Source organism: Rhinatrema bivittatum, chromosome 6 (assembly GCF_901001135.1).
Source record: "Rhinatrema bivittatum chromosome 6, aRhiBiv1.1, whole genome shotgun sequence".
In the NCBI taxonomy this organism is placed as follows: Eukaryota; Metazoa; Chordata; class Amphibia; order Gymnophiona; family Rhinatrematidae; genus Rhinatrema; species Rhinatrema bivittatum.
The window spans coordinates 261909435-261925067 of record NC_042620.1 but is presented as its reverse complement, the minus strand read 5'-3'; the positions used below and the strand labels follow the sequence as shown (position 1 = coordinate 261925067).

General features: G+C 47.6%; 1 protein-coding gene across 1 annotated transcript in view; it reads left to right on the top strand.

The window, feature by feature from the left end:
- TBX6 (T-box transcription factor 6) overlaps nucleotides 1–15633 on the top strand; it is a 117314-nt gene that overhangs the window by 36850 nt on the left and 64831 nt on the right. Inside the window, exons 2-4 of the mRNA XM_029607004.1 lie at nucleotides 13738–13897; nucleotides 14285–14552; nucleotides 15057–15203. Coding sequence (XP_029462864.1) covers nucleotides 13824–13897; nucleotides 14285–14552; nucleotides 15057–15203 — 489 coding nt within the window. The 5' untranslated portion in view covers nucleotides 13738–13823. The remainder of the gene's footprint in view (nucleotides 1–13737; nucleotides 13898–14284; nucleotides 14553–15056; nucleotides 15204–15633) is intronic.

The following is a 15633-nucleotide window of genomic DNA, read 5'->3' as shown; positions in this document are numbered from 1 at the left end:
TTCCCTACATCTCCTCCAGCAAGACATTTCTCAGGCCCTGGATGTTATTCCTGAGGCCTGCTATCTCTTCCTCCAATGTGCCTCTCAGCTGGAGTCAAGGTCTTCCTCTGCTGGGCTGCTCCCCTCTCACCAGCTTCATTCCTCTAGATGTCTAGTGTACGGGACTAGGTGTGAAATGGCTGGGTCTCGTCCTCTTCCTGCTCTTCCTCCTCCTCCTCCATGACAGGGTGCAACACTCTTCAGCTGTTCCCTCTTCCTCAGTATCCTTTTCTAGGCTTGTGGGCAGCACTCATGAATGCTGCTTTGCCCGTCGGAGACCACTGGATCCAGGAACATCAGAGTCCTCTCCTGTCTCCTCCTTTGCAAAAAGAGAAAGTGTACATATTTTCAGTATACATATGATGTGGGCTTTTCTCTTCACAGTCGCTGGATCTTCCTTTTTGGCTAATAGAACAGGTCCATGCACCCTACTCTAGCATCTTCTGCTACTCTACAAACAATTTATTAAGCCAAGCCTTTCTATGGCTGAGAAAGGTACCAGATAGTACTTATAAAGCACCAGCAGGAGTGGACAGAGAAAACTGGCCCTATCATCCTTGTGCACCATTTCATATTTCCAATTGAGAACATATCTGTATGTAAGGGGGTGGCCTTTTTCTGACCCATGGAAAATGTCTCAACCCCTTACCAACATGTTGTATGCATCTTCAGGTGGTTTGAGTGCCCTCAGTCTGAAAGAGGTCTCACGAGACCCAGCCTATCTGATGTCAGCATTCTGTTAATGTGCAATGGACAAGTAGCACTCCCCATTGTGCGAGTTGCTGTCTGAGATATAACTGTGGGAAAATCAGTGAAAGAATTTTGAAATAGAAGCAGGGAACCTTGTGGATATAAGCTGGGCCTTATTAGCGAGGATAGCCAGTGTAAGCAGGGAGAAGGTTAGGATTATTGCTATAGGTACATCAGACTTCTGTATTCACCCAGATAGGCCTTCATCCCTGTGCAGTTAGAAAGATAGTTTTTCTTTTCATTGACATATGCAGCTTTTGGGACATAGAAGTAAATTAGTTGAACTTGCTACAGCAGCCAGCTTCAGGTGAATGGAGCTCATAAGAACATAAGAACATGCCATATTGAGTCAGACCAAGGGTCCATCAAGCCCAGCATCCTGTTTCCAACAGTGGCCGATCCAAGTCACAAGCTCCTTCCAACACATCTATATAACCCCTACTCTCAGAGGAAAGTTGCATTGTATTTGAAAGGGCAGTTCCTGTATACTCCATGCCTCCCAGAGCTGTGCTTTTAGGAAAGGGGAAGCATATAACATCTGCCCCTCTATAGACTATCAATACAACCAAAAGGAAGGGGTCACTTCCACAACGCTAACCGGTATCATAGTGCATACGCCAGAAGCACATGCATCAGAAGGTCTAATCAAATACCAGTACCCTTTTTGATATTTTTTCTTTGTAAATAAAAATGTTTGTCTTTAGTGTCCGCTTTCTAAAAATATCTCATAGATGAAACCAACAAAACTTTCTCATTCCATATAGGGCTAATTAAAGAACAAAAGTCCCTTAGCTTCAAAAAAATCATTTCTTATCCACAGTCTTTCTTCCTTTGAAAACAGTCTTGGTTTTGCCTCAGGACCAGCTGCCTCTACATACCTGTGCTTTTGGCTAGGCTGTACTCATTTCTTTGGCCCTTTGAGGACCTAAGATAGGTCTTCCCAAACATGTAACCAATATGGTCCCATTTTAGTATTTCAAAAATTACATGAGCCCAGAGGACAACCAAACCTAATTTGCAGGGGTGCAATCCCTCCCCAACAGTCACTCCAGTCTCACCCTCACCTCAATCCAGCTGATCCCCTCTCTCTTCCTCTACTCACTCCTCTAGTCAATCCACCTCCCTCCAGAGGTATTGTGAACGTGGACCCTTGAGCCGGCTAGAGTGCTAGGAGGATCCGCTGAAGGAAGGGAGGCGGAACTGGACCAGGAGACCTGACAGGACCTTCACCTATACCAACCCTCGTTCCCCGCAGGTTGAGCCCTTGGGTGCTGGGGCCAGATACAAACAGACTCCTAGAGCCACCAAGCCACAATGTTTTAGCGTGGGGGGGGGGGGGGGGGGAGAATGTTGCTGCCATAGTGGAGGCTACCACCCGAAAAGATATTGCAAGCTCCATGGCACATTATTTTGTCTCACGGTCTGACTGTAATCTGTTTTGAAGTGCCTAAAAGCAGAAAATAAATACACAAATCTTTAAATAAAAGATGTGTGCAGTTCATAGTCTGTGCATGTGTATGCACGCAGATGATAAAATACTAGCATACATGTGTGAGGCACCGTATGTGCGCATGTATGGGGTCATTAACATTTGAAAGTTATCTTCTATCAGTTTATAAACTTACCTATTAAAAACTCCGTTCTTTTCTTCTTATTTTATATTAGTGAATCTTTTTTTATTACTAGGAAAACAGGAAATACAAACATATAGGACAAAGTGTAGCATTTTGTCTGTACACACCATATACCTAAAGGATCTCTACTGAAGAGGATTGCTTCTGTTTTCACAGGGGAACAGAAGTAATATTATTGTGGGAGGTAGGAATGTTGCTTTCCCCAGAGTATAGAAACCCATGCCTCCCTTTTAGGGTGAGAACTCTTTAGTTATCCCAGGTAGGGTTCAGCAGGTTGCTATGCTGGCTCCTGTTTTGATTGCTTTTCTAAGGAAGAATCCTTGGGCCTCAAAGAATGGAAAAGTAGAAAGAGTGCCTTTACCTATCGTTAAGAGGCCCTTTTGGTTTTGGAGAAGGAAGTTATTCCATCTTTCCTTTCCCTCCTCTTTGTTGCCTTTTTTTCCAGGCTTAATTTTACACCTTGCCTAAGTACCCTAGGGCCCAGGGGCTCAGCGTGGCTCAGCTAGGAGAAGCAGTGTCTGCCAACCAGAAAGCATGGGGGGGGGGGGGTTACTTTTGTAAGTCCTGGAGGAAGAATGGACCTGGGTTCCTTCTTGGGTGAAGAAGGAGACTGTGAAGAAGATATGTGTCACCCATCATCTACCTCATCAAGATGCTGAAGAGAGGAGCACGGAGGTACCCCCCAGGTAGCAGCAGGTAAGTAAGGAGAATGACCGAACAACTGGACTCAAGGTATGAGGAATGGGACTCTGGATTAGAACGTCTGAACTGGGAGATATTATTCTACCCATCAAATTCTGGGATGAAGCTACAAAACCTACCCCATTAATAACCGGACAGTATCAGGAATAAAAGAATCAACTGATTTCTGTGACATCGTACATTCACTGGAAGCTTAAAGATCACAAATGTATGAAGAGAACTATAGCTGTAAATGGACTGCAAAGAACAGCGCCATTCTCTTGTATAGATGAGGTATGTGGTGCTCCCCCCTCAACTCCCTATTGGCTAACCCATAATCATGTGATCATCGAGTGATCGGTCAATCTGGTTTTGGCACCAGGATCCGCGTCTTTAAGAACGCTGGTCTAGCTTACATCTGTAAGGGCTCCTGCTACGTCCTTGAATGTATATGCAAGAGGTCCGTTTTTGATGTCACTTTCTGTCTACCCAGCTTCATTGTGTCCTTTATATATTATGACAGTTATTATTTGTTTCTTTTTTGTAGTAGCCGAGCTGCAGCCTGTACAGTCCCTCCTGACGCAGCCTTTCGGGCGAAACACGGTGTCCGTGTCGGGGGGACATTTTGACCTGTATAATAGAAATGCTTAAGATTCAGGAGCTTCTTTGCTAAATAGAAATTGTATTTGCTTTGAAAGCATACTACTACTGACCTTCTCAGGGGACCATTATGTTTCCCTCACGCCTTTCTCTATACCGGAAAAGAATAAGAACATGTAACTGCATAGTTTCATCGCTTTCCAGCTTTAATCAGTAAAAGTTAACGTTGAAAACCAAATCAGCTTCCAGTGTGTTTACTACTGTTGTAATCACCTTACCGCAGCTTGGTAAATCCAACTCTGTGATCAAAAAGAGGAAAGAAAAAAAAGAAAATCCAAGTCAAGAGGTTTTTTTCTCTTTACAAATCACTCTTTGGCAGTCAATCTGGCTCAGCCGAGCTCTTACTCACTGGAATTATTTCCCTTTCTGCCTGTGTTTATAAAAATGAATTTGCAGCCGCTACCCAAAAGAAGGGAGAAAAAAACCTTCTTAAGCTGTTGGGTCTCTCAAAGGGGCTGGCCCAATCTGTCAGAGTCTGAAAAAGAACACAGTAGCTGAGCTTTTAAGTAATATTTGAACGCAGGAGGTCAAAAAGGAACACCAGCCGCAAAGAAAAGACGCAGCCTCCCTTACTGGGTAATCTGAAAGAAGAGATCCAATCTGGTTCACCGCGCTGCAGGGCAGCCTTGTTCAGACCCAGTAATAAAGCATTCAGGAGACCTTGGGCTTGGGGAATAGGCTCTAGGTTAACCCTAGGTTAACCTGTAGCCCATGGGAGCCGGGCAGGGCATAGCCCAGCCCACAGTACCTGGGAAGGTAACACCACTACAGCTTCCCCAGTTCCTCACTGGTAGAATAGCTCTCTCTGCAGAGCTCCAATCCATCGCCTCCAGGGCCGATGCTTCAAAACCCACAACAGAGCCTAAAGAAATCTGAAGCTGAGTTAGCATCAGCAGACGAAAGGCAGAACAAGGGATGGGAAGCAAAGCTTTGATGCCTTGTTCCCTGTCTTGAGGCCCCTGGCCTGTTCTCTCTTGCATCCTGCCATGGGGCCTATTCTGCCTCTTCTAAGTCTTGCTGCCTTTGGGCTTCTGTGTTCTTTGTTTGGTGTTTCCATTGTTTGCCTTGTCTAAGTCCTGCCCTAGCCTGCCTTGTTGGCCTTGTCCCGTCTGTCCCAGTCTCTCCAGTCCTGCCTGTACCAGAGTCCTGTTCTTGCCTTGTCTCACCCTTGTCTTGTCTAGTTCCAGGTCCTGCTTAGTATCCAGATTTGCCTGCCAGACAAGTCTGCCTGGTCCAGCCTTGCCCCAGGCTTGCCTGTGTTGGCTCACCACCATGATGTACTGCCGCCGTAGAGACCTACCGGTCCCCAGAAACCAAGGGCTCAACCCGCGGGGGGAGGGGGCTGGCTGGCAGAAGACCGGCTCTTGTCTTAAGTCCTGCCCTGCAGTCCCATGCCGCTCCCCAGGTGGGTTTCCCAGACTCCGGGGCCAGTAACAATAGATAATTCAACACTTGCCATTGCTGTATACCCTACCTCTGCCTTGGAAAATAATTAATTGCAATGCACAGCACCTAGAAGAGTTATCTTCTTCTCCCACCCCCACCCCAGCTCACAGAATCCTGGATATTAAGAAAATGGACCATAAAGCGACGTGTACCATCAATGACTGCGTTTGAGACATGGGCCCTCTGGAACTAGAGATGTGCGTTCAACATTGTCAATGACATTGTCCATTTCGTTTTATTTCTCTGGAACCATGAAATGAAAGAAAAAAACGCCAAAATTGTGTTACTTTTTGAGTTTCATGTTAATGTGCACTAACTGGTCTTACTGCACACAAACCACGAAATTAGGGAAAAATTAAAAAAAAAAAAACCCTCCAATGAACCATTTAAAAAATGAAATTAAGGAAAAAAAAACCACAAAATAAAAATGATATATTAAAAAAAAAAAAAAAGCATACTGCTCACCCCTCTCTGGAAGCTTTGTTTGGGAATACCAGTACAGGGATTACGATAATGTGTTTTTATTATGTATATATTGTTGCCTAGAACAGATGATAGGGTGGGATATACATTTTTAAATAAATAACTAGAACTTCTAGAGGTTCATATTCAGTGCGTTTGTCCAGCTGAGTTTGGCAATTAGCAGGACAAATACTGGAATTTGAAAATCCCACCAGTCTGCCTGCCCTGAAATAGCCAGGTCAAGTTTGTATCCAGCTGAAAACTTATTCGGCCTTGTCAGGGGCGGTCCAAGGGCATTCTGGGATGGAGCAATCTTATCTGGCTAAGGGGGTCATTCTCTAACGCTATCGCACGCGAAAAGTCCCTTTTTGCATATGATAGCTAGCTCAGGGCGGAGTCTGGGCGGAGTCGGCCCCGGAAAAGGAGGAGTCAGGGAGGCACTGGGGCCAACGCTGCGGACAAATCGCTAGCGGCGAAAGGTAAGATTCCTTATCGCCGCCAGTTTCGTGCCAAATAACTACACCTTTTATCGCTGCCGGCTATCACAGGACCGCCCCCTGCTTTGCCCCCCCCCCGCCCCCCGTTACCGCCGGATTCTCTGAGGTCTGCGACCTTAGAGAATCCAGGCCTAAGTTAGCTGATTTTCAGCATTAATATCCAGCTAACATAGCCGGATAACTTTAGAGAAGTCCTGTGTCGATGATTATCTGGCTAACTTTGCCAGCTGCCTAGCAGCTGAATATGGACCTCATAGTTTTCATTTGTCAATTGATTTTCCAAAGAAAAGCAGGATTGCAGGTCCAGAACTGAACCAGTCTCAGAAGAGGAAATGGAGCCAGTTGGCTATTTATTTTATTTATTTTAAATCATTTATTTACTGCCTAACAGAAAATATCTTCCTAAGCGATTTACAACAAAGACAAAACATAAAATAAAAATACAATACATAAAAAACTAAAAATACATAATAAAATAAACAGACCTTCTGGGACAAATTTTCTTTATTACCTGTGAAAGGCACTTTCAATCTACTGGGGAATTTCATTCATCAGGCGAGTTTTTAGGGCTTTCCTAAATTTTTAAAAATCTACCTCTTCTCTCCAGCTGAGCAGTAAATTGTTCCAAAAATAAGGAATCGTTTCAGAAAACAGTCTTGCCTTCAAACGAGAGTGCTGAAAAGTTTTAACCTCCTGAACCCTTAAAAAGTGACCTTTCAAGGACCTTAAATATCTATTGGGCTTATAGCAACTGAGACAATTCTTCAGTTGTTGTGACCCAACTGCTGTCAAAGTTTTAGAAGCCAAGGCCAGATTCTTAAATTTACACCTCGATCTTACCGGCAATCAATGCAAATCCAGTAGTTGCGGGCTCTGAGGGAGTTCTCCTGGGACTTCTAGTCACACAATACTCCTCAGCTTTCGAATTGTTTTAACAGGCAATCCCACGAATAAAGCCTTGCAGTAATCAATATAAGAAAGAGCTAAAGTGAAAACCACAGCTCTCAGAACTGTAATATCCAATGGTCTCACCAAAAGAGAAACACGCTGAATCCAGCTGAACTCCAAGGCATCTAACCCCCGTCCTTTCCACCTTAACGGGAGATCTGATTTATTATTTCCTGTTCACTGAGGACATTGGAATTGTCTGCTCCTGATCATTAGGTGCTGTGTACAAGAGGCTTGGGGGAGGTTAAGCCGTCCTAAAATGTCCCCAAACGTAGAGGCCTCGGTTAGCTTGAACCATGATCATACGGATGGGATTCATTGGGAAGGCACAAGATGGCTTAGCAGAGTAATTGGTGGGGCATCCGAGGTGGCCAGAACTTATCCTGCCCACCGGGGAGAGTCAGAATCAGCCAGCACACAGCACCAAGATGGCATTTTTATTTTTTATTTTTTCAATTTGCAGGCCAACTGTGCTTACTTTGTGCCTTGCAAATTCATCGCAGTCGCCCGTAAGATTTAAAAAAATATTAATGTCGGGCTTGGTGCCAGACCAGATGCTCTTCGGTGGCTGAGTTGCCCTGGACCCCGAAGCCTTGTGTCGCCTGCGTCCTCCACTGTGCGGTACGGCTGAGGGGACAAGACTACGGCTGCCTGTTTTGGAGGAGGAGGGTACATATTGTTTTAAAAAGGACGCGTTTAAATTCTTGAAAATATAATGTCTAGCCATTAACAAGCATGGAATAGGAGATGCTGGGGCACAGCCAAACCCAAGCCAGAGGGAGAGGCGGCAGCTTTAAGGCAGGGCGAGGCAGAGGAGGAGCAGCAGCAGCAGCTGTTGGAGTTTGTCTGGCTTAGCAATGGGGGGACTGTGGCCAGGAAGCACTGGAGCCAGCCCTTGGCCTACCTTACTCCCATCTGTCCCTGCAGCAGATACTAGCACCAACCTCCATCACACTCTCCCCCTGGGGGAGATCCAGGGCCCAACTCCTGCAGTTGTAAGGGAGCTAACATATTAAGTAGTGAAACAGCAAGGCTCAGGACTAAAGGGTAAGAATATGCTTATCATCATTAACCATTTGACTGTGTAATGCTTGACATCCCTGGTACCAGCACTGTTCAAGAAGAATCATGCTGTCTGCATTGTGGGTAGAAGGGACCCGGGTAAGGCCCGGGTGCATCGGGAGAGGGCTGTGCGGCCTGTGGGGAGGAGGAGTAGGGGAGTCGGCCTGGGTGAGGTGCATATATCAGAAGAGGCCAGTTGTTTGGGAAGCAACACCAGGTGAGCATCACGCCAGCTGTGAGGGGCTGGGGAATGGAATGAAGGGGGAAGGGGGACCGACATAGGGTGACGACTGCTCTGCCTGTACAGAGAGAGGCCAGAGGGTGCTGCCTGCAGGGAAAAGGGATATGAGAGGACCGGCACCAGGTGCGACCCAGGGGTCAGGAAAGGACCCTACAGGGAGACTAGCACCGGGAGGGGGACCCACGCTGCCCCTGCCTTGCACAGAATTGCTTTCTAATGCGTGCAGCAGAGAACTGGCAGAAAATGCTTCGGGCACTACACTGGCGCTTCCCGGTCCTGCTTCTGTGTGTCCAAGGGGCCACAACATGTAGCACTCCTGCCAAAGGGTTTGTTGGTGTTGGGGGCTGGGTCATCCTTGGAGGGGGGGGGGGGGAAGGATGCAAATAGGGTTGACTGCCCTGGACCCCTCACTTTGGAGGACTCCACACCGCCATGGTACTACCATCCCCAACCCTATGATTTCAGTGTTTTAGGGCCCTGAAGAGGTTAATTGGCTCTGAGCCCCGCACCCTCCTAAGGACAGCCCTGGAGGGGTGTCAGTGTCTGTGGGAGTCCCAGTGCCCTGGGAGACCTACCCTAAATAATAGCCTCAGGCCCTACTGACCATTCATCCACTTCCTACCCCAGTGTTGCTGCTCGCAGCCTTCAGATAGTCGTCTCCTCACCCCTCCACCCCAAATCTCTGGCTTTTGATTGCTGTAAAACACTAGCAGAATGTGAACATTTTGAAAACTTGCAGGCCAGCGGTCCTTACTCTCGGGTATCATGAGATCCGTACAGCCGGCCTGCGTGTTCTCACCCTGCTCCATGTTCCGCTGGCATTTTAGAGCCGTCGGCAGATGGGAATGGCCAATGTGCCAACAGAATTAGCCTCCCTAATCTTCCAACTTACCTGCCTTATATGGTAACGACATCACTGGTGATATCACACAAACAGTGGCACCGATTGGTGCCTATGAGTTATGATGTCATACACGTCAAGCAGCCTTGATGTGGATGTAAAGTTAGTTTGGAATTCCCTTCCCAATCTTGTAGACAATGTGAAAAAAAAAAAAATCTAAGGGAAACAAGTTTTTCCATGTGAAGTTCATGGGGAGAGGGTTGGGAAGAAGAAAAAAAAAAAAAAAAAAAAGCAAAATTGCAGGGAAATGTAAAAAAGAAGAACTTTCAGTTTCTACAATTTGGCAGAAGTATGGGAATCAGAAGCTGCGGGAGGAGGCAGTGAATGAAAAAGAAAACAGCTTGCTCGCACCAGTGTGTTAAGTGGCGAGGGAGGTATGAGAGCCATAAGGCTGGGGGACCCAACGGAATGGCCTGAGAGGCTCGGCCTTTCTCAAGCCTTCGGTTCTTCTGCTTTTCGCTCAGCTCTTTCCTAGCAGTTTTTTTTTTCAGCTCATGCCGTTGGCCTTTGCCTGGGAAGCATCCTGCAGCCTTTCCAGCCTCTGCCCTCTCTTTTGCTCCCAGGCTTTCTGATCAGCCCTCTTTTTTTTTTCTTCTTTGCGCTCTCTTCTTTCTGCCACCCTGCCTTGATTTCTTTCGTACATTAAAGAGCGCATTGTCATTAATTCCCCCCCCCCCCCCCCACTGCTTCTCTGTGCTTTAGCCTCACCCGGCCTCAGTTTGTGTCCACCCCCCCCCTGAGGGAGAAGGGGGGGGGCCCCCGAGGAAGGGGGCGTCAGGGTGCCCTTAATAAAGTTGAAATCTAGTGCTAATGTGTCAATGTGGGAAGCAGCATCCCCCTCCCCTCCCCCTCCCCGTCTCACCTCATATCAAAGGCGAGAGGCTGGGTTATAAGTAGGACCCCTGGGACTCGGCCCTCATTCCCTGCCCAGCGCTCCTGGGGGAATCGGTGGACGGCAGCCGCCCGGGACCCCCGATGTACCACCCCCCGGACATGTTCCCGCAATACGGAGCCCCCTACGGCATGAGGCCCCCCTCGCACCTGGCCCAGGCCTATCCCCCGGGCCAGCTGCACCCCGAGAGCTTCCGTTATCCAGGTAAGGGGGCCGGCGGCCCTCCCGGATCGCTTCACTTCTTTTCCACCCTTGTAGCCCGGCAGCAGACGAGCAAAAGGGGCCACCTGCAGCTTCACAAGTTTTAAGACTTTCCTAGGCATCGAGCACTTTGTTTCTGGGTCTCTTGTAGCCTTTCCTTTATCGCTCTAATTATCTCTTAGTTCTTATATATATTTACATTTTGCGATGGAATAAGAGCTAATCGCTTTCTTATTCTGTCAATACCCCGTTTTTGTTTTTTAAACAATTGCTTCCTGGAGTCCTGCTCATCAGCTGTCTGTGCTGTATTCATGCCTTACACCTATGCGACGCCTGCATAGTTCTCTGATGTTCTTTAGCTGTCTGTGCTGTATTCATGCCTTACACCTATGCGACGCCTGCATAGTTCTCTGATGTTCTTCAGCTGTCTGTGCTGTGTTCATGCTTTACACCTATGTGATGCCTGCATAATTCTCTGATGTTCTTCAGCTGTCTGTGCTGTATTCATGCCTTTCACCTATGTGATGCCTGCATAATTCTCTGATGTTCTTCAGCTGTCTGTGCTGTATTCATGCCTTACACCTATGCGACGCCTGCATAGTTCTCTGATGTTCTTTAGCTGTCTGTGCTGTATTCATGCCTTACACCTATGCGACGCCTGCATAGTGCTGTGTTCATGCTTTACACCTATGTGATGCCTGCATAATTCTCTGATGTTCTTCAGCTGTCTGTGCTGTATTCATGCCTTTCACCTATGTGATGCCTGCATAATTCTCTGATGTTCTTCAGCTGTCTGTGCTGTATTCATGCCTTTCACCTATGTGACGCCTGCATAATTCTCTGATGTTCTTCAGCTGTCTGTGCTGTATTCATGCTTTACACCTATGTGACGCCTGCATAGTTCTCTGATGTTCTTCAGCTGTCTGTGCTGTATTCATGCTTTACACCTATGTGATGCCTGTATAGTTCTCTGATGGTCTTCAGCTGCCTGTGTGACTTTATAGCAGCACTACCAGGCCAATGCAGTAATGTGGGCATTAAGAAACTGTGCGCTGGTTTTCAGCACTCATTTTTAATGCCCAGATTATTATTTTTTAACTCCTGAGACAGTAAACTAATGCTATGCTAATGCAGCGGGAATTTTTAAAAGCACGTTCTGTGTACAATGTAAATTTGATACAGGTCGAATGAATGCCTTAACTCCGAGAAGGTGGAGGCGGGGGAAGGGGCATTCCTGACAGGCCGCTGCCACTTACCCGGATATTTCGGCTATCTGGTAGCAGCCACCGCCACTTACCTGGGAAAGTACTGACTTATCTGGCTGGCTGCCGCAATTCGCTGCTAGTTAGCCAGTTAAGATAAGTTAGCTAGTTAGATAAGTATTTATCTGGCTAACTAGTGGCAAACCTCTCCAGACACCCAGATAAATAGTGATTTATCCAGCTAAGTGGCAGTGGCTGCTGCTGCTTACCCAGATAGGTCAGTACTTATCTGACTAAATGTCCCCGGACTTTTTTTTTTCTTCTCTCTTTTCTCTTTTTTTTTTTGTTTTAAGTGTCAGTGCAGTAGCTCTGACCCAGGAGTTAAGTTTCCAGCACTAAAAAAAAAGGGTGCACTGGCCAAAGGCAGTCTCCCTGCATCTGGAAGTAGTGCTTAATCAATGCTCTCATTTGCATGGGATTTACATGTCAGGGTGCTAAGCAGCATTCCCATTTAGCACTGCAGTGCAGGCAGAAAGGGCAAGCGCCCCTTTCTTCATCAGCCTGTATATGAGAAACAATTTTTTTTATATCATTTGTCTTTATCTTTGTTAGAAATTAATGAATCACCTACAACCAAAGCACTAGGTGATTATACATTGTTCTAAAAGTACACTTCAATGGATATGATGTACAAATGATAAATCACATAGATTTGACAGCATGCCCTACTTATCCAAAGTGTAACGTTTATTTTTACATAATGCTGTCCACGTGTGCACAGTGCAGCCCAGTTGCCTGTGATGTCAATAGTGACAGAGGGCAGCACAACAGCATTGTGATGTCATTAGGCACTGTCACGGCCTCAAGAGAGTGGCACAGCCGTACTGTGATGTCATTGGGTACTGTGACAGCCTCACAGCATAAATGCATTGCGATATCAGACACTTTCACAGCCTCAGAGCAAAGCACATTAGCTCCTCTCTAGCCTCTACTCTGTCTCCCATATTGGAAGGCTCCTGACAGACACACAGTTACAGCCCTGGTCAATCCTACAAGCCGCTTATTCTCTGTGGACCAGGAAGCTGGCTTTGTGGTCAAAAAAATGGGGACAAGCGCTGACAAATAAGAGCCTGTCTGGGCCAGTAGGAGCTCATTCACTTGCTAAAGAGTTGCCTGTGGGCTGCATCCTGCCGTTTGAGAGACATTCTGTGTATTGCATTAACTATCCCGGAGATCCCCCCCCCCCCCTCCCTTGGTCTCACTGATGTAGTGTTGCTACCCTTTAGTTCACTTGAATGCATGGAAATAAAGGTTAAAAAAAGATAAGATGATAACTTTTTTAACTGGACTAACTTTAGTACATTTCTTGACTAGCATTTGGGAGCTATTACCCCCTTCCTCAGGTCGGAAGAGAATGTGCAAAAGATGGCATCTTACCAGAGAATATTAAGTGAACCGTAAAATGCATTCCAATGATAGGGTGGAGGAGAAGAGGAGGGGGCGTGGGTGGGGGAGTGGGGTGATTAGTGCAGGCAGCTTCCTGTCAAATGCTATCATAACTGGGCTAACCAGCACCCTGTACAAAAACTTGAAATTGACCTCCCCATTCTCCTTTGGCTCCAGCGCAGTGCTGCCTCCTTTGATAGCGGCAGTGGCTCCAGCACAGTCTCACCCTTTCTCTCCATCTTGTTATTTGCCCCCCCCCCCCCCCCCTGCTCTGCACTATTATCCCCCTCTCCCCTTGTCCACATGATGCTGAAGAGTGCCGGGCGGCGCAGGGAGAACTGTGGGGTGGTGGCACTTCCTCATACTTGGCACCCTGTGCAGCTGCACAGCTCGCACACCCCCTGGGTCGGCTCTGGCTACAATGTCAGAACGAGCCATTCCTTCACATCCTGCCTGCGCGTGTGAGGCTGCTCTGGCTCACATCCCCCGGTTTGAAAATCCCTTATTTATACTATCACCGCCTAATGGCCATGGCCTGCAGTGCTCAGGCTGTGTTCCCCCCTCCGTGCTCCTGGCACTGGAGGCGGATGTAAGATTTTCCTGAATGGTGTTGAAGCCGGGCGTCCCTGGTCATCCTTTAACGAACGTGATGAGTTTATTATTTTTTTTACATAGACCCACTGGGCCCTGGCCCGAGGTTTGAAGCTCTCTTCCCGGTGCTGGAAGGTCCCCAGCGAGGGATCTCTGGGGATGTGAAGGTGATGCTGGAGAACAAGGAGCTTTGGAAGCAGTTTAGTGCCATTGGCACAGAGATGATCATCACCAAGTCTGGGAGGTGAGGAGTGGAGGGGTGGAGAGCCTTGTACAGTTTGTGCCTTGGAGTAAGGAATTGGCTGTAGAGTCGGTGTGTTGCATGAATGGGGGGGAGGGAAGGAGGCAGTTAAGGAATACAGTTTGTGCCTCGTAGAAAGGAGGAGATGGAGGATCTCTATGCAGTCCAAACCTAGCAGGAAGAGGGCAGGAGATCCCTCTGCAATCCATATCCCGGGAGGAGGAGGAATGAGAATAGGAAATACCTGTGCTTGTTGCATATTAAATTATCTGTTTCTCCCCCTCCCCTTATCGCTGTCTTTGTCTTCTAATTTCTCTGTCTATCCGTGGGCCTTTCTGTTTCTCTCCATCTTGCCGTCTTCCCCTGTGTGTCTGTCTCTCCTTGGATTAGGCGGATGTTCCCTCAGTGTAAGGTCAGTGTGTCCGGCCTGGACCCAGACACCAGGTATGTGCTGCTGCTGGACATCATCCCCGTGGACAGCGCACGCTACAAGTGGCAGGACAAACACTGGGAGCCCAGCGGCAAGGCCGAGCCACCCCTTCCAGACCGGGTCTATATCCACCCGGACTCCCCTGCCCCCGGCGCTCACTGGATGAGGCAGCCCATCTCCTTCCACAAAGTCAAGCTCACCAACAACACACTGGACCAGCTGGGACACGTAAGGACTTCTTATCCGCCCAGCATCTCCTGGGCTTTATCACCAGCGCCCGCTCCCACAGCGTTAGCAGAGGAGCCATGACTAGAACTGAGGCACAGGGAGGTGAAGTGACTAGAACTGAGGCACAGGGAGGTGAAGTGACTCGAACTGAGGCACAGGGAGGTGAAGTGACTAGAACTGAGGCACAGGGAGGTGAAGTGACTCGAACTGAGGCATAGAGAACCAGGGACAGAGCCGGGGATTAGAATTTAGGAACAGTGAGATAGAGAGTGACTCGCCCCCAAGATTACTCGGTTCGTGGAAGAGTTGGGGATCGGAGCACAGGAGTCTCAGTTTGCAATCTCCCATTTTTGTCACCATCTCTACCCCTTTCTAAAATAATCTTCCTGTAAATCCCAGAGTGGCCTAGAATCCTCATATGATACACAGTGACATTTTACAGATGAGGGCCATTCCCTTTCACAGCGAGATATTATCCCATGTTGTCTCTTTCTCTCCTCACAGATCATCCTTCATTCCATGCACAAGTACCAGCCTCGTTTCCACATTGTCCAAGCCAATGATGTCTACAGCAGGCACTGGTCCGGCTGCTCATCCTTCACCTTCCCTGAGACTGTCTTCCTCACAGTGACTGCCTACCAAAATGAAAACGCAAGTGTCTCTTTTCCTGTCTTATGTCTCTCTGCTGTGTCCTTCCATCTGTCCATCCTTCTGTATCCATCCATTCATTTATTTGTTCCACATCTACCCATGGCACTGTCTGTTCATCCATCCATCCAGCTTATCCTTTACATCTCATTATCCATATTCCCATCTCTAATATATCCATCCTTCTTTTATTCATACATATTTTCATCCATCAGGGCTGGAGCAAACAGTTTTGCCATCCTTCACTCTGGCCCCCCCTTCAGCTCCAGCTCCACCTTTCCCCACCCCCTTCTGCCCCGTTCACCTCGTCACTGAAATGGCTGAGCAGGAAGTGGGTGTTAGCCTTTGGTACTACCAACAAACTGCACCAGCTTCAATCCAACAGTAAACACGGGGACTGCAAGCCAGTAGAGGCTCCCAGTCCCCACGGTGG